General features: G+C 40.0%; 1 protein-coding gene across 5 annotated transcripts in view; it reads right to left on the bottom strand.

Annotated features, from left to right (window-relative positions):
- The window catches only part of sh2b3 (SH2B adaptor protein 3), a 40,866-nt gene that overhangs the window by 17,364 nt on the left and 334 nt on the right, over nucleotides 1–23,168 (bottom strand). For 2 of the 5 annotated variants that reach the window (XM_026321272.1, XM_026321269.1), the window contains exon 2: nucleotides 8,964–10,181. In XM_026321272.1, the coding sequence (XP_026177057.1) occupies nucleotides 8,964–10,151 (1,188 nt within the window). In that variant the 5' untranslated portion in view covers nucleotides 10,152–10,181. Of the gene's footprint in view, nucleotides 1–8,963; nucleotides 10,182–11,558; nucleotides 11,577–12,188; nucleotides 12,212–23,168 lie in introns of those variants that run through there. The other 3 variants (XM_026321271.1, XM_026321273.1, XM_026321270.1) reach the window with 3 other exon arrangements.

Below are 23,168 nucleotides of genomic sequence, written 5' to 3'. Positions count from 1 at the left end.
AATTTTGGTAGTAATGTAAAGCCTCTATGCAATATTTCAATATTCTAGTATTACTGCTGTAGTGTATTCTTGTGAAGTTTACTATATGTGATACAGCAACACCAACAGAGAAACAGAGATTATGTCACTGAGAAATGAAGAATCCCTCCACACTCCAAAAACCCACACCTAAATCCACAATTACAATAAGACTCTATGCAAATGAAGACCCCAACACCCACTACAGGACAATAAGACTCTATGCAAATGAAGACCCCAACACCCACTACAGGACAACCAGAAAACCCAATTACCAAAATTATGTCAATTTTTATCCACAGGATCAATACTTTAAATTCTACTTGGGGCCACAGAAAATCTGGCTCTGGGGCAGAATGAAGCATACTGTAGGTATAAAACACAAAAGGAAGTTGTGTAAATACACCTAGCTAAAAGCAATGCAACCTAATACAACAGTCCTGCAATCAATCCTATCTTTATGAAGGTTACGATACTCAGTCATTATTTGAATGGCTTTAGGGAGATGATTCAACATAAATGACGAAAAACATTAGTACACAGATTCTTGCTTATGGCAGTTATGCTTCCTCTAACAATGACTTAACAGTGCTTGGTAACATAATATGTTTGCAGGTGTGAGTGAGTAAGTGTGTATGGCCACTGATGAATAAGAAAAACAGCAACCAAGAGAAAACTGCTGGGTGAAGGTGTTGCACAGCTTTGTTTTGGGGGCTTTCCACATGCAACTCAGCAAAGTCATGTGCACTGGCACTGTGGTTGTAGGTTACACATACACAAACATACACACAATAGAGTCCAATAAAGAGGTTATAATCGGGGGGGGGGGGACCAAAGACAAACCATGTACTGATTTACACAGAGAGAAGAATAATCATTACTGCAGTCAGAGATGCACACAAGGACAGCATGACACTACCTTCTGCAGAAAATGACACAGAACTACAAAGAGACTGAGCGAGAGATCTGACAAACATCTTGACCACATGACTCTAACCACTCTACTTCCTTAGACGTTTCTCTTGATTTGAAAAAAATAAATGCACACACACAACAATCCTCTCACATTCAGGCATTTTCAGTATTGTGAGAGAAGTTTCCACTCAGTATGTGAAGAATGTTTTGCAGTCTCCTTTAAACTAAAAGTGCCAAATGATGCAAAACACTGCCTAATGTATTACACTGCAGCTGCTGTGAGCTTTGCCGTTCACCACATCTTAGCTTAATCTCCCCAGCTTTTCAATTAATTTTAATTCATTTTAATTTTGACATTAGCAAGAATTTTGCCTCAAATTTCTCCCCAATTTAACAGAAATCCTCAAATATTTCCAGGTAATTTAACGGCCCAGCCATAAAGAAGAGCCATCTTTCCTCCATTCACACATGTCTAGTAGTAGAAGCAGCAAGCCTATGTAAGGCAGCCTGGATTCCCTCTTCACAGTAGATGCTCCAGCTCTTCCAGGGCAGGTGGGCATGCATTTTCCTTCCAACTTCTTCTGAATCTTCCCTACGGTTTTTCCCCAAATTGTTTCACACATGGATTATCTCAGCAGGAGTCATCCAGAAGGCATCCAAATCAGATCCTTGAACCACCTAAACTGGCTCCTTACAATGCACTGTGGGTTCCTTCCAGACGCCTCAATGAAGCATAATTTCTGCAACATGAACTCACAGCTGCATTTATTTGCTTTCAAAATTGGTGCTCCATCTGACCCTTACTCATGAAAAATACTCAGACCTTTAAACATGCTCACCTAGCAGCTCGCTCCCCAACCTAAACGAACAACACTTTGGCAGAGATCCATAGGACTTGGACTTATTGGTGCTCCACAGTTTCACAATCTGATGAAGCCAGCAAAAATAACATTATCTTAAAAAGCAAAGAGGCAATGCTGAGTTCACCGACTTCCATCAACTTCCCCTTGAGATTTTGTCTCTAAGAAAAAAAAAAAAAAAAAAAAAACGAAGGACACTAACAAGAATAAAATCAGCACTGATCTGCCTGAATCTGAAGCTCTAAAGTAGTACAACCAGCTACATAACACCAATTGAAAACAAGCCCCTGGTTCATGTAAACATATTCACAGAGACTGATGCAGACTTATCAGATTCTGCCAAAAACATGAGCTTTCAATCACAGATCTGTACAGGAATCCTTCATGTCCATTGTATTGCATATCACAAAACACCAACATTCAAGATCAAGAAACCAGTAAAATAGAAAAAAAGGCCAGAAATGACTTTGTTTTGTCTACCCATATCTATCATAGTTGAAAAAAGGTGAAGAAAGAGGTATTATCTGGTGATCTACTGTATGCCATCTACAACATCTGGGAGGTTGCAGCTCTTTGAAGCCTTTAGTTATGTATTACATCAAGTGTTTTCCTTGGAAATGTGCAGACTGTACCCTTAGTAGAATCTGTGTATGACTCACTGTATTCCTGACAATACTCATTAATGCTGACGTTGGCTAAACACTGGTATTCTACTCAGTCTTAATCCCTCAAGGCCACTTTCATGCAAATGCAGTATATGAGGACTATGAGGAAAAAAAATACAAATAAAGGCTTAATGTAGCTAGAAACTTAATTGACAGTGGTAAAATTTACTCCCAAGAAAAAACTTTCTTTGATGAAGAACCCTCATATTTTTCTCTACGCTCAGTTTACCTCAAAGTAAAATGGGCAAAGTACACATTTTGGTGAATTCTCTATTTTCTTGTGGTTACAGATAGATGGTAGAAACCCAGCCATACTTCTAAAAAGAGTGGTCTAATCCAAGGTTCTGATCACTCACACTAGTTACTGAGGTTTTACTGATCCTGAAAACTGAATTCATGCTGATCATTCCATGCTTGTGTTTTCATTTTATTCATACATAATTCATTTGCACATTTATATACTGTATGTGCCTGCTTTTCTCCAGGCACCACATTGTACTTCCCCACGACTGTCTTTTTAATGCTAGTGAACTCATCCTGGCAGCTTTACTTCTACATTCAGCACTCTAACTTATAAAGACAACCTTTGCCATGTAATAACTGATCCATGTTTCAATTTCAGACTATGTCTGAGCTTGCAGACAGCTGCATCTGGGTAAAAACCTTTTCAGATCTCAGCACTGAGGAACACTGGAAGTAGCTATTAGTTAACGGTTAATCTGAATATTGCCTGCTTTTTGTAATATGCTACTTAAAAAAACAACATCTTGGTTGCAGAGTATAAACACTAGCACTGCTGTTATCAAGTTACTTTGCAACTGTAACATTATTGATAGCGAGTTTTCAACTAACTGTAGCTTAAAGGCAGGGATAGGTACCACAACCCAATAAAAGAAAACTGACCCAACGTATTTGCCAAAAGACAATAAATAAATAAATAACCACCTGTCAGCATCAGCTATTGAAAAACCCACATCGGTTGATCTCTAATTAAAAGTGCTACAAAAGGAAACATCTTCTGTTTGTATTATTTTGCACCTTACTAAGGACTAAGGATATAGAAAACTTTTTCAGGACTTGATTGCCAACATGAAGACCTTTGTTTCATCAAGTACAGAAGCCAGGACATATTCAAGGAAAGGATAGAGTGGTTCATCATATTTCAAACCAGCAACATTATGCAAGACCACATGAGAAATTGTTTCCAGAGGGCTTTTCAAATTCAGATGGCTGCCTGAGGATTGACAGAGGTTTCACTACCCCAATTTTCCTACAAAATATCCCTCAAATCTCTGTGCACTATACAAAATAGAGATTTGGTAATGCAAAATTAGGAAAGAGAGAGTGAGTTGATGGTACATTTAGACAGGCCAGCGGGGAAAATGCAGAACCTTTATGACAGAAACGCCAGAAAAGTTACAGCAGTTCAGTTTAAACACCCAAAGAAAACAAACATGAGAACATCCACGATGACGCTTTACCGTTAATCATTATTTTACACTCTGTCTGGTAAAAAGAAATGGATTTGTTACACAATATTCAAACCATATAGACGTGGTGAACACACAGCCAGTGTTATGAATACAAAAGCATGCATGTGCACCCACACACAAGTCAATATCCATTACATGACTCAGTCAGTCACTTCATGCTATAATTTCTAGGTTTCATCAAATGCAATCCCTGGAAAGAGGAAAAGATTTGACGTTGTGGGTGAGATACAAAGACTGCTATGATGTAAAATGAAACTAAATTCTCATCTCTCTCTAAGAAATAATCTCCGCTATAAATAGTGGTGACAGCAGAGGCCGAATGGCCATCTGTAAATTATGCCGAATTCTACAATTGGTAGCTGCAGAAATTCATGGTAGTCCTGTCAAACACTGATAAAGACCAAGATAATATACTATATGACTGAGACCAAAAAAGAATGCCGAGAGAACAGGCAGCTTCAATTTAATTAGGGATACAAAATTTTCTGATTTTTCATTTTCAATAAATCAGCCAAATATTTTCCTAATTAATTTTTTGATCTATAGTGTTAAGAGAATAGGGAGTGGTTTATGAACATTTAGTTGATAAAGGTCTCAATCATTCAGTCACCCAAAAAGCATATTGGAAGTATAAGATTATTATCTTGGCTTCTCTTTCTACCAGAGAAACAGTTCCTGTGAAACCTCTACACAGTGACACACCGTTTTTTAAACGTCATTTCTCAACTCTTTCAGCAGCATACATGAAATTCAGCTCAGCCTGTTTGTGCCGTGTTCGCAGTAGAAATCACAGAGGCATATGTCTGAAAATTCGTGTGATACGGGTTATCTTGAGCTTAAACTTTCTGTCCAACTCTATCCACAACCTGAAGAGCTACAAAATAAGTGCATCTGTGCAACCAAGAAACCTGCAAAAAAATAATAATAATAATAAAAATTACTGTCATGCTTTGTTCTGAAATCAGTGAAGAAACTGTATGAAACAATGTCCTTCTCTCTGTTTGTCAGTCTGTCTTTCTCATGTCTCCTGCTGCTGCATTTCCTGTGTCTCTTTTGGTTAGCTTGATTCCGTTCCTGTTTCAGCTGACTGGGGCCCATGTGCTCAGAGCTTTAGTTGTGGTATGCGACAAGAACCAAATTAACGCTGCATGTTGCCATATGAGAGATTGAAGTACAACAAGTAACACAGAACAGATGGACACAGGAGACTGGTTGTTGGAAAACTATTTTCCACTGATGTCGCAAACTTCTCTACTGCTGTCCATGAGAAAGAAAAAAGACTGAACTGAAAGAAAAACAGCATATATGCAGAGAGGACAACGTGAAAATAGATGTAGCAATAAGATATAATAACATTTATTTAAACACATTTTGACTTCAGCTGTGTAACTCTGATTACGTAATTTTAATCGCACATAACTCCACATTTAGATTTCTAATAAGGCATATTACTGGAAATTCTTTTTTTTTTAAAGGAAGTTTCAAGATAAGGTATCACATGACCCCAATGGGACAGAAAGGCGAAGATGAAGCTTTTACCATATATGCCAACATACAATGTGTGAGTGCACACAGAAAACTTACTGACAGGGGACAAACTCCAAGAGAAACGTGATACATAGTGAAGGCACACATACACGATAGCATGAAATGAGACCATGTGGGAAAGATTAGGACTAGGAGAACTGGAACAGATCCATGCAAAAGGACAAATACACAAAATGCTGAGATTAGGTTGAGGGGTATGGTTAAAATGAAGTTTACAGGAGGTCTGAGGAACCATACCCACAATCTTACTGCAGCAGTTTGTGTTAACCGACTCTGGACGACTTAATACCATGATTTTCCTGGCATAATGCTGTTTGCAATGTTGACTACTGTACATTAGAGGAAAGGAAAAGTAGGACTTTCTGCTCAAGAAAGGCAAAACTGAGCAAAAACTTGGAGATAAGTTAGAGACTTAAGGAAAGCTGGACTTTCAGATACTATAAAATTAGCAACACAACAAAGCCAGTGTCAGGAATGTTAATTAGTTAATGCTTGTGGTGTCAGTTTTTTCTCATGATACTCAAGGCCAAAGTTAAAGGCCGAGACAGAAAAGAGAGAATGTAAGGTTAAAGCCTCAGACAACACTGAGCACATTAGAGAGTTCTGCTCAGTTCAGCTGACGTTACAAGATTCACTTCTGCAATAAAACGAGTGTTACCTCACGGTGGGTTTGTTATTTTGTCATCCCTTCAAGAAAACAGAATAAAAACATATGGATCTCAACCTGCCTTATATGCTGCTGGTTAGACAATCTTTTGCCATACATACACACACAAATACATACAGTGTGCAAATGCAGTCATTCACACCTAAACAAACTAAACTGGGGTAGTCTGCAGTGGATCCACTGGACATTTTCCAGTGTATTTTCCTCCTGCAAAGTAGGAAGCTGTTTTGTTGTCTGAATAAAAAGCAGGTCAGAGCTGCAACTGGACCAGCATTAATACTGCACCCAAAACCTGGCAGGATACAACTATATATATATAAAATTCAGTTATTTTTTTAATATTGTAAATTCTATTATTTACCTGGCAATCAATAAGGCAAAGGAAAATATACACTTTATTTCATCTTTACACCCATACACATAGCAACATATTCTTGTCCTTTTTAAATGCTGTGCTATTCTTGGTCCAACTATTGCCTCAAGCTTCAGTTTATAGAGAAGTGAAACAGCGTTTGGTTGTAATCACAATGAGGACAAAATAGACATTTGTCAGGACTTTCTGAGAACTGGACTACACACTAGAGAAAAATATTTTCTGTTGACTGCAGCATTTTTTTATATTTAAAATAAGCCTGACAAACATAACCAGTGATAATGTAATGTGCTGTATGAAATCTGACAGGAGATTATCTTGTAGCTTTAGTGAGCTTTCAGGCTAATACTTGGGAACAAGTGGCTGCACTTTGACTAGTACTTTCTCACACGAATATATTATCAGTTTCCCTACAGCTTCCTCTGTTCTGCAAAACAAGCTCACTGATATTACTGCTGCTTCTCACACATAAAGATACACTAACAGGAAGATATAAATATAAATGCACACATGAGCCCTAACCTGTGGATTATCATTTATTGTGTAGTGAAGATAGAGCATGTGTGCAGCATGCAGGCTCCCTTACACACAGACACATACTGAATTAAAAGAAAGAGGCTGCAGATATAAAAAAAGCCCCAATTTAAATCCACAAAAATGAATTGTACCAACTGTCCACTTAACAGCAATGCCACCCCTGTACTGTACTGTATGTTTAACTGACTTCTCTTGAACGTGTGTGCTTTTTCTTGCATATGTTAAAATGTGTACATGTTAGTCCTGGGCTCTCCTTCCTTTTAAGGCCATCCTCAGGGTCTTAACTCTGTCTTGCTACGATTACAAACACACAGTCCTGGCTCTATCATCAACTGAATTACCTCACGCACATGGTTAGGGCTGCAGCTGGCTGAGGAATTGAGGGCTGCTAAATATAAAATGCTACAAGTACACATACATTCATGTACACACATGCATGTAATGTCTTTTTCCAGCGACCTGTGTTTGTGCCAGAAGACACACTTGCACACACCCTGAAGAGACTGACCTCCGCTTTCTGTGACTTTATAGATGGCGGTGGCTCTGACAGCTCAGCCACTCTGATTACTGGTTTGAGGATTTTGGGGGACTGGGTGTGCAGGCATATGCAGCTTTGCAGCTGGTCCCTGATGGAAATATTGCCGGCTTTTCTGCCATGAGGTCTCGTGAGGATCCAAGCATGCACATTAGAAAAAAAAAAGAAAAAAAGACTCCTGTTGTGCTGTGATGACTTGTCAAGCAAAGTCAGGTCAAGGCAAGCTTGTTTTCTTTGGTCTCGATGCAAATGTTACTCAAATAAACAAATATACTGTAACTGTTGCATTGATTATAAGGCAATAAGCAGAAAGGTTATGACTGGCTGAAGCAAACGCCCAACAAACAGGAAATAGTGTAGGAGGCATATCTATTCACTAAAAAGTAAAAGCAGGCACAAATGTTGCAGATTCTTTGATGTACAGGCTGTATTCTTTGATTTAGAACAATGTGTGCCACCACCGGGCACATGCATAACTAGACTAATGCATGAAAATTACTCTATTATAAAGATATGCCTGACAATAATCAGTGTGGCACAGACAAATTAAATATGACTTTGCTCACACAAAGAGCAACCCCTTTTTCTCAGGCTTCTTCAACTAGGTTAAAGGGCAAACTATCTCTTACACTATCTTCAAAGGTTATCAGTGGCTAAAAAAGGAGTTTTAACACTGACACTCGTGCTACTCTGCATGCAGGGCAAGAACAGATGTGATGCTCTGATTAGTTTTTAATAGTCTAAGCTGTGACTAGTAATATCAGTCTGGAACTTTTTCAGCTTGCTAAACACCAAAGCCTCCTCAACATCACAACACACTCTCTAACTTCAACTGAAGAACAGATCAATCACTGGAGGTGATGAAAAACACCTCTGAAATGCAGTTTTCTGACAACACATCACAGCTTTTATCTTGATTTGTCATGTGGTAAAATACACACCAAAAGAAGTTTCTTAGATGCGGCAAAATATCATTTATGAAAACAAAACAAACAAGAAGAGAAAACTGATGATTTGAAAAAGGGTGGGGAAAACCCCTGCGACAAAAACAGCTAGAAACAGGAAATGACTTTGTGTGTCTGTTTATGTTTTTTGTGTCTTAATTTAGGGTATATACATGCATCTGTGCTACAGCGTGGCAAACTGACATTATCCTATGCTTTAAAGACTTCAGTATGTTATTAATGAATGCAAACAGACCTACAAGAACTTCACCAGATATGAAGCACAATCTGAGGAACCTGCCAGCTGCAGCATTGCACAGAATTCGCAGAATAAATGTGTTGAATTGTAAGAGTGTAGTATATCATATAAAATTGATGTAAAATGTATACATGTGATTGTGTTTCTACCTTTGGTGGATCATAGAGCTCCAACTGGTACATGTCCCCTCCTCTTCCTCCACTTTGTGTGTCCCTGATCCTCCTGACCAGCAGGCGGCAGCGTTGCCAGCGGGGCTGAGTGTCTGAGATAGTGTCATCCACCATCAAGTACCTCAGTTGGCCCTCTTTACAGCAGCCGCTCACATCAGGCCTCCTCTGCCTCATGCTTCTGCCACGAAACCAACTAAAAGGGAAACGATCCAAGAAGTGAGAGGCTATTCCGGCCCTAAACAGCTGTGATGCAGCTCGGGGTGTAGCTTCAGAGTTCAGACAAGAAGAAGACTGGGTTGAAGAGGAGGATAAAGCCTCCTCGTTTGTGGAGGAAATCCCACCAACTCTGTCACCACTATTTGGGAGACTGTTGTTGTTGATGGTGGGGTTGCTAGGAGGCAGGTCCTGGGATAAGGGGGTGCTGGGGCGGGTCCGCCTCTTAAAAAGGTTCCAGCCTACAGTCTTCTTGAAATGACTGCCAGAAGAGTATGTGATGTCAGAGTGTCCTGAGTTGGAGGTTGAGGAGTCAGACGAGTACCGTTCAGATACCTGACGATGATCAGTGCCAGAGATCTCCTCATTGCTATGGCTACGAATCAGCAGTGATCCGCTACCGACGCTGTGGGTCGACCCTCTGAGCACCACAGGGTTTCCTGATGAGTTTCCTGCAGCACAACGCAGAGGCTGCTCTTGTTCCCGGCTCACCACCACAGGCTCCACTTTTGGTGACACCAAAGTAAATAGAGCAGCTCCCCCACTTGGCCGACCTGCCTCCCGATAGTCCTGTGCCCCAGAGAAAGATGTGATCCTCAATTGACCAATCACAGTTTGTGATTGGTGAGGAGGGGCCGCTGGAGATGTGGAGCAAGCACTACTTGTAGCAATAAAGCATGTGTTCTGGCTGAGTGGAGTGCCATCTTTGTTGACCTCGCAGCAGAAGTGCTGCTGGAAGAGATCGGTGAACTGCTTGGAAAAGGTCTCTGGTGAGAGCACGTCATGCTGTGGCCACTCTCTGGCGAAGCTCTGGTAGTGTCCGGCCAGCTGCCGGGCTGTGGCGATGGCGTGCAGTTCACAGAACTCCCACCAGACTCTGGAGGGTGTTGCTACGCCCGGGCCTCCTCCTGCTGCTGTGGTGGTGTTGGCTGGATGGATAGTGTTGCTATTCATTGCAATAACCACACTGGCTGAGAATCACTGCTGTGAGACAAAGAAGGTTGAAAAAAGAAGAGGAAAAGAGAAAAGGATGGTTGGACAGGAGGTGGGATAAGGGATCAATTTAGAGACAAGAGTGGAGCAATGGATGATTTAGGAAAGAGGAAAAGAAGATATAGGGACAAAGAAGACATGGAAATGTAATTAGAAGCAAATCATGATAATGTGGAGCGCTGTCCAAAAAGTAGAGCACTAAAGTTGGAACTGGCAGAACAGTCACAGCATTTCTTCAAACTACATGAAAGTTTGAAACAGTTCAAAAATTGAGAAAGGACAGCCAAAAGTCTGATTTTATCAACGCTCATTCCTAAACAGCCCAAATTGGATTACGTGGGCCTGCAAAGAATCTCTGGCAATCAACCAGTCAGAGTAGCTTAATAGATAAGGATGGTCACAGTTCGCTTAAAGGACAATGGGTAACCATTAAATTCGGGAGAAATGAGTTGATTCAATCGGGAACAAAAACAGTGCATGCACTGCATTTAGGGAAACCTTTAGGAAAGCTTACCCTACTGTGGTGGATAAGGTGAAAAAAACGAACAGACAAAAGTGGAGGAAAGTGAGGCTGAGTCAATAAAGATGACTAAGTCATCACAGTCTTGAATTAAACTGATATGACTTAAGTATTTGCAATGAATGAAAACAATAACAACTCATGCGGACAGACACTGAATGAGGTCCTAACAGAGGAAGTACGGTTAGAAAGTTTCTCAATCAACCACACTGCCTGCTTGGCCATCTGCTTATTTACATGTGACTTCTTTCAATGTTATTCTGCCCCTCACCCCACTCACTCAAAATTTCAGACCAATGAAGAAAATAACAGTTCATAAATGATAGTAGAGGATTATGTACAATACTTCCAATCCGCTGTTGAATAGTTAAAACCCTGACTATTTTTTGAGGAGAGGTTTTTCTAGCAGACACTGGTCTGATGGTGTTAGGTATGATCAGCTTGGCTTTCTACAGTCTATGCTACTTGTTATTCTCTGTTCTGTGCCTTGTTTGACTGACTTTTTCTGTTAGAGTACACCACTACATGCTGATTAGTTTAAGCTCAGCAAGTTTTTCTATCTTTGTGATATACACTGTATATATTAATCAATGCAATGTGTCACAATTCTCCACCATAATCAGTAGTGTCGAAGCACCACTATACACCATCATGCTGTGCAGAAAGAAGTCAGCAACCCAAAGATTCAAAAGATTGACAGTGCATGTGATCTTACCTACCCAGCTTGGTTAACTAATTGCTACTTTTGTAATTAGAAAGAAATGATGCAGTGGCTTAAGAGTTAACCACATATTTCTCCAGAAAAAGTAAACAGGATACATTCCTAAATATTCAATTAAGAGCCTTACCGCTGTCCTTCATATTTGCAAACACTGTGCTCTTCCCTGATGTGTGTATATGCAGCTGAGCCTGTGTATTCTCAGCCGGTAGTTATAGAAGATTAGTAGGAGGAAGGTCACATTTTTAAAGAACCATGACAGGCCTTAGCTGACGCAAGAATGGAGCTTCTGGGTTTATGCAGACAGCCCATGGATGAGACAGTGTTGTGTAATCATCTGCAGAGTTGCTAGATTTTCACAGTATTGTGACGTAGCTAAACAATGACCTTTATATGTTCTTTTCATGCACTAGGTTTCATGCAGAGATTTATGGATAAAGACATTGATTATAAATTATAGCATGACACAATTTTGGAGTCACATTTGTTGCACTGGCTGAGACTGGGTGAGAGTTGCACGAAGAGCAGGTAGAATACCCCACCATCAAACACTGAACTAACACTGATGTCTAAAGAGTCTGGATATGCTTTAAAAGATACCAACAAGCATTATATAATAACTGCAGCTCATTATGATACTGCTGTACACATGCTCACCATAAACAAGCTGCAGGACAACAGCTGAATACACTCACAGCTACAGCAGTATCAGCGAGGGTTTAATCATTCTCAAACTACAACATGTGCCTACAGTACATACCATCTTCCTCCAGTGCAGCAGAGAAGGGTCTATTCTAAATAGAGGAAGTATGAGTGTGTGTATGCATAAGAGTGCGTGTGGGTTGGTGTGGGGGGAGTCAGACTGTGGTCCAACAGATCACAGAAAACCACAAGAAATAGAAGAGGGAGGGGGCTGTTGTGGTCAGGCCAAACATGGAGCAACTTGTCTCATTATCTCTCGACTAACATCTCTCTCCCTCTCCATGTCCTAAACGGCAGCATTCAGAGAAGAAAAGCCGTGAATTCTTAGGACCATGTCACGCAGAGTGCGACTGCAATTTTTTTTATTAGTATCACCAAACATACCAGGGGACACGTACGTCAATGAGGGAGTGAAAACTTGGCATCGTGAAATATTGCGTCACTAAAGTTCCTGGATGTGTCCTGTCACAACAGCTAATTCCCTTCCTGTACTTTTCAGAGCATGCTCAGTGCGTGCCCCCCTGTGCCCCTGCAGCTGGCCCCTCAGAAGCCTGTTTCTATCTGCCTGGCCAGCCCAGCGATGACTCAGCACTGACTGACTACAGAACATGCACACGCACTTCACCCCACACACAGAGACACACACAGATACACACTTCCTCTCGCTGTATCCCTCTGGGGGCTTGGCCGTCTCTGTTCCCATGGTTTTCCCTTTCTTTTCATCTTCTGTGTCCTCTGGTGTGAGGATCTCCAGATGTGCTTGGAATCATGCTTCCGTTACCTTCACGTTGACTGAGGGCCTAACAGGGCCACGTTCAAGTTGTGAGAAAAAACAAAAACACTAACACAGTTCGGTGTCGACTTATCCAGGACCTCTGACCTCAACTTGGTGCTTTGTTATCATATTATTGTTTTGCTAGACAGCATTCAGCAGGGAAGGACAGAAAAAAGGCCAACTCAAACACATGACTTTGCAAATGGAAAACATTCCTCACAATGGAGTGAGATTTCCTGCATTTCCTTTCTTCCTCACCTTACTCATCACTCCCTCTTCCTCATCTTCCTTAACAAGGCCTACTTTATTCAATGTGAGTCACACACACACACACACACACACACACACACACACACACACACACGCACGCACACTGATTGCTTTTTCGCCTCTCGCATGTGCTATACAGAAATCTTGCACAGCTTTTCCTGCAGTGTTGACACCACACGCAGCCTGAGAAACTGCTGTCCTGAGCAACTGTGGCCAAGTGGCCGATGTCGACATCAGTTTCAGGTTTGCCGGGAAGAGGGGAAAAAAAAAAAAAGTTTAACCAAACAAATGCTGCTGTGTGTGCCCACGAGTGCAAAACTACTGATGCTGCTGCTCAGCTGCGGTTGTTTAAAATAGCAGTCAGTAACAGACAATGACACCTACAACAGCCACATGCTATTTGCCTTCAGATGCACATGCCCAACAGGTGCTAGATAAAAAATACACTGCCAGGAAAGCAGCTTGTCAGAAATACAGTTGTCTCTCTAATTTCAGATCCTTATTTGAGAAACTAATCATCTCATTAATCAGAAACGAAAGTAACTGCCTTGATACACTTTCTGTGAATGGTAGGTGACCATCTCCTCTAAAACTCAGCCATGTTAAAATTTAACTTTAAACTCTGAGCTGAATTTTTTTAAGAACCAAATTTACTGAAAGACCTGCATGTGTTAAAAAGTGGATACGACTCTTATACCAAGTGAGAGTAAAAGGCAGCATTGGGTAGCACAGCTGTTACCTTCCCTAATAACTTTTTAGCTTCCAACACCAGATGTGGAAATATACTCCTTTTTTGCTGATTTTAACTGAGCAGTGAGAAAATAGGATGTGTGAAAGACACATGCAAATTGATCTTGTCAGCATGATTAACCCCATGATTCCTATTAGCTTATAGAGTTGTTCATTCATTCCATTTGTTAACCTCAAATGGACTGAATGTGTGATGCTGACCTTTGACATTCCTGTTAAAATCTCAGGCCACAAAATGGAAGAGCAACCAGCATGGAAGCTAGGAAGGAGCATCCTGACTACGACCTATTGGGAGTAGAGCCAAAATGTAGCCTCCAACACACACGTCGCCAAGTTTATGCCTCGGACCATAATGCCAACACAAATATACCAACTGCATTAATTTTTGTGCAAAAGACTGAGGCTTACACAACACAAAGGGAACTGTCAGTGCTGGTGGTGGAAGCATTGTTGCATGGAGGTCCTATTTATATCTCAAGAGCTTGGCATCAGTTCTCACAGACTGCTGTGTGCTCCCTGTTGTCCCCAGTTGAATACAGCTCTTATTTGATGCAATGGACACAGCGCAGATGTCTCTGAGCTTTCAGACACTCATACGCAGGCCACAGCAACCATCAGTGCAGTATAAGGACAGTGGCTTAAGATGCAGTGCTTGGCCTTAAGTAATTAAAAGCTGATTTTTTTTTTTTAAAAAACAGCCAATTGGGTTTTGATAATTGAATTAATGTCTTATGTTGATTAATAATATTGATCAATTAAGCTATAATTGAAGCTTAAAATAACTCTCGACACTTGCATCTAGAGCTGAACTACTAAAACTAATCAGCAAATACTTATTACTTATTGATACTTATTATCAATCATTTTTTGCAGCAAATATGTCAGACACTTGATGCTAGCAACATGTGAAAGGTTAGATTTAGCTTCTTTTCTTTGCCTTACATTATAGCAAATTAACTTCTTTTCAAAAATCAAACGATTAGTTACATATAGTCCCGTTGTGCTCCCACAGAAATGGTCCCTTCTGCAACTCCCTCAATTCACAAAGCAAATTGCATTGTAATCTGAATTATTTAAAGAATCACTTTTATGAGCTAAATGGAAAGTGAATGTTATCAGTGAATGCAGGCTCAAAGTTGGATCTGACTAAACTCAACCTCAGGTGCCAAAAATGTCCCTTGCAGAAAACCATGCATGACTTCACAGTCTCTGTTTTTACAGTCATGCTTAAACATGCAAACAAATCTTACTGTTGGGTGACAGATTGACCTCTTTTTTTCTTAACACAAACAAAGAGACAGATGTGTGTGAGCAACTCGTCTGAGAATGTGTGCACATGGACACCTCCATCTGCTGTTAGGATGTTCATTACTACAGAAATAGGATGTTCTCCTTATTCTCAATGTATAAAATGCAACTTATAGCAAGCCACATCCTCCTGACCTTTATATAGCCCTGGCTTTATTACCAGTATCAGCCGGATCCAATCTATTGCTCACTGCTCAAGTAGTCTGCATGGCATCAAGGCTCTGTGAAACATCAAACACTAGTTTTTATGGGAACAATGAGAGTGGAAAAAATAAATAAATTAGCAAACGTGGCAACATGTGCATCAGAAGGTCTGGAATGAAAAACAGATTTTGTTACCACCTTTGAATTTTCATTCTCTGAATCACTGACTGAATCACAGAGAGCAAGGAATACATTTACAAAGTGTTTGTGTGAGTGGAGTGATTTTGGAGTTGTTATAAAAGCAAGAGAGGGCAGGGAGAAACAACAAGGAATGAGAGAATCAAACAAGAAAAGGAAAAGGAGGAGATGGAGAAACAAGAGTCCCAAGGACAGAGACCAAGAAAGATGTGGGGGATAATAAGTGGGCAGGCACGAAGCGAGAAAACAGAGGAAGGCAAGAGGAGAGGACGGCAGGTCTGTGTGTGGGTGAAGGTCCAGGTGGCAAAATCAGAGAGGAACAGAGACCAAAGGACCGCCGCTCTGCTCTGCCTGAGCAGCAATCACAGCAACAGGAAGCCCTGCCCTGGCAAGCAGCGACCAGTGCACACATGCAAAGATACTGTGTACGTACACACACGCACACAGAGCAAACTTTGTGTCAGTGGTGGAATGAGAACATCAAACTCATGTAGAGGAGTTGTTACTTAAAATATCTGTGATGTTGCATTTTTGTTGAAGACCTCTTTTGAAAACTACTTCCTCAATATTGAACATACTAAAGAATGACATAAGGTTTTATTCTGGGATATTCACGTAATGGAACAGCAGACAATAGAAGACAATCTTTAAAAAGAACTGGACCAGCTCTGGATGTTTTACAGAACAGATGGGTAAAGAATTGCAGATATAGATGTCTAACAAAGGTAAAGTCCAAAACTCAAAGTGTACAATCCTCTTTCATAAAGACACTATCGAATCCTACCATTAACAAGACGGAATCAGCAACTGACTAACTTATTAGTGTCCTTGTGCACTGATTCCCTAGTGATCGATACTGATTGACTAGGTCTACACAACAGTTACAGTAATAAAGGCAGAGCATTAAAAACCTCTTTAAAAGTGGTGAATGCTGCCTCCAAGCTCAGAACCAGAAGCCAACATCAGGATTGTTGTGACAATTAAATATTAGCATCTCTCTCTCTCACCATCGTTGCGTTATATAAACTCAAACTAAATTTAAGCAGAACACAAGTGGGACCTATGTGGAAATAACCATTAACTATTATGTAATTCTGTTTTCAGAAGAAAAATTCCCACCAATGCAGTCACTATTCAATATTGTTATGACAGGCAAACCAGTCAGCTCTACTGTTAGCCAACACACCAGTTAACGTGAACTGACACGGTGTGACCTTTCTTCATCCCTTTCACTTCTTGTTTTATACTTGACTGCAACAAGCTGCTGTGTATCATAAAAACCTGGTATAAGCTGACAACAACTACATGAGGCTGAGTTTTTAAAGTGTTTTTTTTCCTTTATTGATTGATTGATCAGCGTCTACGTGAAAAAAAAAAAAGATCTGCACTTGCAGGGATGAAACTGGCTGATTCTCAGTATTCTTGTTTTGAGTAAAGTGAGATGTGAAAGAGCTTTGATAATGAACTGTGCAGAAGGCGAGACGCACACAGCTTACATAATTAAAGAACATATTGTAAAGGGGGAAGTAGCGCTGAAACATGAGATAACCTTGGCTCTAACTTCCCACAGCCTGAGGAAAGCACCAGCTGATTCAGGGTAAAACAAGAGAGGAAGAGCCTGCAGCTACATGGCAACTGAGCATGGCTGGTGTCCATTTCAAACATATACCTTCAGCACAGAATAAGATGGTTGATCTGGGTGCATCGGTGTCACAAAGTCATGGAAACGTATATCTGTGTAATCATGCTCTGAAAGCTAAAACCTTTGACATTACTGCTTCAAGAAACATTTTATTATGTACAAGAAAATGTAAAAAGAAAAAATGACATATCCACACTACACAAACATGTCTATGGGGAAAGAACAGTCTATAATCGTCCTTGTTTGGCTTATACTGTTCCTGAAGCTCTTATTCAGAGTGACTACAACAACCACACTATGACAGAAAAAGTCTCTTTTACTAAATCACAAAAAAAAAAAAAAAAAAAAACATCATTAGCTTTTTATCATGGGTACCAACAGCACAGAAGACCTCTCATTTCTGCATTGGCAGGTTGTTGTTGTATGTGTAGGCAATATAGTATTGGATACATAGGGTTTTTGTTTTGGTTTGAATATTCTCTTGCACGGTTCTACATTCCCACAACAACGCAGGCTCCAGCACAACACAATGCTGCTATTCTTACGACGCACTGAAATAAAGCCCAGACACTTTCTGGCTATTTCCTGTGGTCTGGGAACAGAAAAAGGGAGGCTGGTTGGGAATGTAGCAAAACTAAAAGGCTGGATTCATGAAGATATGAAGGAAACTGCACGATAATATATGTATTTAATGTAAGAAACAATATATTACATAACACTCCCAAAACTATAATGAGTACGTATGTGGTAAGTCCTAATAACGTAGTAAAATTCTCACTAATATGCACCCTTCCAGCTGCCCGGCATCCTACCAATGACTAATACTAAATGACTTCTCACTGTCTGTAGTCTATCATTATCCTGCAAGCCCTAGTATGTCAAGGAAATACTAAAATATAGGGCTCCCAGGGACATAATGACAGACAGAAGATAAAAAAAAAAAGAAGTCAAGTTCTGGCTTTAGCTGCATGGATGTGATGTGTGAGGAGGGGAGACCAAAGAGCATGTGGTCATTACTGACATCAGGCATCACACACACAGCAGGCCCCATGCTGTAGCCTCAAACTACAATGTAAAATGAGATCTATACGAGAGGTTCAGCAAACAAACATATCATTTCAATCAGGGTTGGAAAAAGTCAGGCTGAGTTAATTTCTGCTGTTTATTCAAATGTCACAAACTCATAATTGAACAGGAATGAACTACTCCTCCTAGTACTCAGTTAGAGATAGTAATTATTCGTCTGTGGATTACTTCTTGGTTCACTGACATAAAAGCAAAATGCAGCAAAAGCTTATTGTTCAATGCACTGGGCATGTTGTTAAAATAAAGAAAAAACAAGTCAGGTTTTTCCCAGCACAATTCGAGCCTCGCAAAATAAACACAGACTAACTTTGCATATAACAGTTCATTAATTATACATACAGTGAATAAATCAAATTATTCTCAGCTACAAAGCCACCAAAGGCTGAACTCATTTTCTTACTGGAACCCTTAAACACAGGCTTAGTGGTTTCTGAAAAGCTAAAAACAATTCATCATTCACATCTAGGCAGTCGAATCAGTGCAGTTCAGCCGATTCAAACATTTGAGACTCAAATGTTCCAGCCTGTGTGTGTGACTGACATCTCTGTCTGAAATCCGCAAGCACTTTATGAATGAGTCATCCCTACTTGTTACGTGTTTCTGATTCAGTGTGAATTATGACTATGCATGATCGTATTAAAGATGTGAGATAGTATTTATTATGTGTATGTATTATATATCTGGGTCTGAGGTGTTCAGGAGGGTTTGCTCTGAGATAATTGACTGCTTCGCTCACTGATCAACTGTGAATCATCTGCAGGCATCTGACTTCCAGGAAGGGTAATTTAGGAGTTATAAACTTTTCCACATTGGGCCTCATGAGGAGCCAACTGAGTTCCAGTGTTAACACTTACAAAATGCCACTTTCCGACACATGTACAACAACCAAGATTCCTATTTTGGATCTTCCTTTCTGCTGTGATAGCAAACTATGCTTGTGTTGGGAATAAATGTGAGTTACATGATACAAATTGTGTCTTTTGCGCGAGAATGTGATCTTACTTTCAGTTCAACTTAGACATGACTCCTCTTTCTGCTAAACACAGTTTGATATGTGTGCATCAAACTGTGTGGTTGTAGCTATCAATTATGTTCTTATCCTACGTCTATTCATTTTGTTCTTAACTGATTGTTTGGGCTACAGAATAATTTTAAAAATGGGACAAATGGCATTCACAGTTTTGCAGAGGCCACTTCACAATCTTTAGCCTGCTTGTGTTTTCTGAACAATAGAACAAAAGCTTAGGTTTTTCCATTTACTCTCACATTTTACAAAGAAAAGCAACAATTTCTTACCTGAGAATATGTGGCATTTATGCTTAAAAAAATAGCTAAAATGATCCATCCATTACTAAAATAGTAAAGTAATAATCTCTTTATCGGCCGATTGCTGCAGCTCTATGCACTCGTGAAAACGGGAGACACATCTCATGACTAGAAAGCAAACATTAAGGGTGTGTTTCTTTGCTAAAGTTTGATTGGACAACCTGGGAGGTAAAAAAAAAAAAAAACAAAGTCTTGGCGGTATCCTACATTCTCGCTGTGTGCACACATATAAAAATGCTGTAATGTATTGAAACTGCAGAAGCTACAGGCGCACACGTTTTAAGTGATATGCTCATAGTGCTGCAGCTTCAATCAGGCCTATAATCAACATTCTACCAACAATTAGAACAGGGGCGCATTCAGGGTAAACACACGCATGCAGTCTCTAATTACTGCTGCTTTAGAAAAAACACATAGGCACACAACCCTCCCTCTCCAACATCTCCTCTGTCACCAGACAACGGCTTTCTGTTTTTTCCCATTTTCTGCCCTAATTTGTCTCTTCCATCTTTTTTCTTTTGCAGATTCCTACATCTGTCTGCCTGCCAAGTTATCTCCCATAGCTCCTCTTTCCCTTCCTCTTTTTCCTTTTGACTCTTTTTCCCTCCCCCAAGAGGCCGACTGTGGGTCAGACCTCTCTCGTGGTCTCATCAGTGGATTTCTTAGAACCCCTGAGAGAAGCGGAAGTGCTGGCGTCCGATAACAGCACAGATAAAAACATAGAACCATGACATTGCCTGATCCACGGCTGATAGCCAAGGCTGCAGCATCCACTGTTTTTTTTTTTCACTTCATCTAGATCACCACTTGCACATACATGCACGCATATACAGCAAAGATGCACAACACTTCAAAAACTTAGGAAGAAATACTACCATTACTACTAACCTAATTCCAAGAAGATACAGCATCTTCTTTCAAGGAAAGATGTCTCAGAGAGCTACCAAGACAATATGGCATTGTGATGGATAAAATCCCCAACCAAGTAATCAGGTCTTGTTGGAGAAAATCACATTATAATCATGCTAAACAAGTGTCACCCGCTGCTCTCTAGGGAGAGTCCAAGATTTTTTGGTTCTGGAAATGCAATTTAATCGAAGATGGTCATGAGATTAAAATTTAATCAATTATTCCTGTGAGTAGTATTCATTATATTTTTATTTTTTAGTTTTTGCTGTATTTATAAAGCAAACGGAGCCACCTGCACTTTTACATAGGCAGAACAGAACTGTGATCGTCCCTCCCACACAGCAAAAGAGAAGGCTAGACACAACTGAAATATCCAACTAACCAGGGAAGTCTGTATGGAATAAACACATTTCTGAAATTCATCAATATAAACATGCAGGTCTGCACTCATGCTTTCGATTATGGCCAACACACTGCCTGAGGCTGACAAGAGTTACTTCCTCAGCCTAGAGGCATGTTTTTCTGTCTTCACTGCTGCAATGAACCAAGGTCTGGAATGACTACATCAAATAGAAATGCCAACCTCAGCATATTACTGCAGAAGGTACATTTTCACTACTGTCTTTCATTTTATAAACCAGGAGATTAATCAGGTGATTAAAAAACATCTGCAATCAGGTTATCATTATATTTTTTAAAGTAAAAATGCAAAAGACTTGATGACTACAGAATGTCAAATGTGAGACCTTGAACATTATAGGAAATGTATTATCTTTGTGTTTTGATGAACGGTAACATTAATCAGCAGAAACTAAAATATTTATTTTTTTCAGTTCTGTTTTTTAAAAAATTCATCACTATTTTCCAGCATTTTAACAATGACTGTGTCATAAATTAAATTCGCTTCAACTTACCAAAGGCTATCCCACAGAACATCAGCCCAAACAGCCAATAGCTGTGGTAGAGAATAGGCGGCTCTGCCTGGGCCTGTGCTACTAAATCAGAAGACGCCCAGAGGTTAGCCATGTTAGTGGTTGGCTAACATTACATTTATTATATTTTTATCCCCTTAGCTCATAAACTGACAATGCTCAGGCTCTCTGAGTTTACTTGAGGCCTGTTGTGTTATTGTAATGGAAACAGGCTGGCAGATGGAGAAAGCCCTCCCATGTATATAAAGGAGTTTTGACCTTTGGGGAAGACTGTGTATGGATATTATGATATGAAGTCATATTCATCACCATCACCACCGCTACAAATGTTTTTTTTGTTTTTGAAGGATTATGGGGACTACCACAACTACACAGCTGTTGCTCTAGACAAACAAGCAGAGAGAGGGCACCTCCACTAACCTACATTTTTATGCACGCACTCACACGCACACCAAAATTACTGCTTTCATTTCCTGCTTTACAGCACTGGATTGTGAAACCAAGAGACTGCTCCCCACTTGTTCTTGTTCACCATCCTGCAGTCATGAGCCGTGACCGCTGACCTGCACACATGCACACTCATGCAACACACAATGTCTGCCACAAACAATAACAAAGTTCACATCTCAGATATTAGTGTGCTAGTTCTTCATGGGAAAAAACAATGGACCATTAAATGAGCTTTTTAATGTCTAGCTACATATTACAAACAAGTCACATTAGGTTTTATATTTCAAAGTGACCATGGGGACCACAAGAGATAGATTTGCTCCAAATTAAGAAAACTATTTATACACACTAAAACCTCTAGTGAGTTATAAATGGCAAGTGTTGTGTGCAGCTTTTGTGCCAGCTGTCCTTGCTGATGTGATAAAGAAGCCCAAATACAGAAAATCCTGTTTGGTCTTTTAATAACTGATTAATCTTAGGCCTCTCTTTAAAAAAAAAAAAAAAAAAGAAAGACAATTCACTGGTATCAATCTTTGCTAGTTTGCTGGTTTTCTAGCATTACATGCTGGAGTTTTTGACTGATGGTCTGACATTTTATACACTGAACAATCCATTGAATGCAAAAGCTAATGGCAGATACACTGAAAATGAAAGTAACTGCTGGCCCTGGGTATCCATTGATTGCATAGGACTATCTCTCCTCAGGTATATTTGGTGTGTTATTCACTTGAAACGCAAAAAATAATATAAATAAATAAAAAAAATAATAAAAATAAACAAACGATCTCAACATATTTTTAAAAAAAAATAAAGGTCTTGAAATAAGATTTTTAGACAGGGTCCCTCTTGGAGACAATGGACATTCTGCTCCAGAGCTGCAAATTTATAACTAATCTGCGATTAATCTAATTATGTAAAGAGAGCAGAACAAACCCTGTGCTGTAGGGGCCCCGCTGAGCGCACTCCCCCCATTTGCCCAGTTGGTAATCCAGACTTGTTGGCCGGACAGGACTCTTTATTTTTAGAAGAAAACTTTTACTCTTGTCTTGGCCTGCGCAACTCTGCGCCAGCACCACCGGCCATGAGCCACAGAGAGGCTGAGCCCTTTAAATTTCACAAAAGGACATTTTACGACGTTTTATTGTGAAGAAGAAAAAAACACTAACACTGGAGCTAAACTTTGTCCACGTTGCCTGTGCGCTTCGTCACTCCGGGATTATTAAATTCAGAGTTTGGTGTTGTTAAAAG

The sequence above is a fragment of the Mastacembelus armatus genome, chromosome 9, assembly GCF_900324485.2.
Source record: "Mastacembelus armatus chromosome 9, fMasArm1.2, whole genome shotgun sequence".
Classification (NCBI taxonomy): domain Eukaryota; kingdom Metazoa; phylum Chordata; class Actinopteri; order Synbranchiformes; family Mastacembelidae; genus Mastacembelus; species Mastacembelus armatus.
This window is presented reverse-complemented; position numbering and strand designations above follow the sequence as displayed.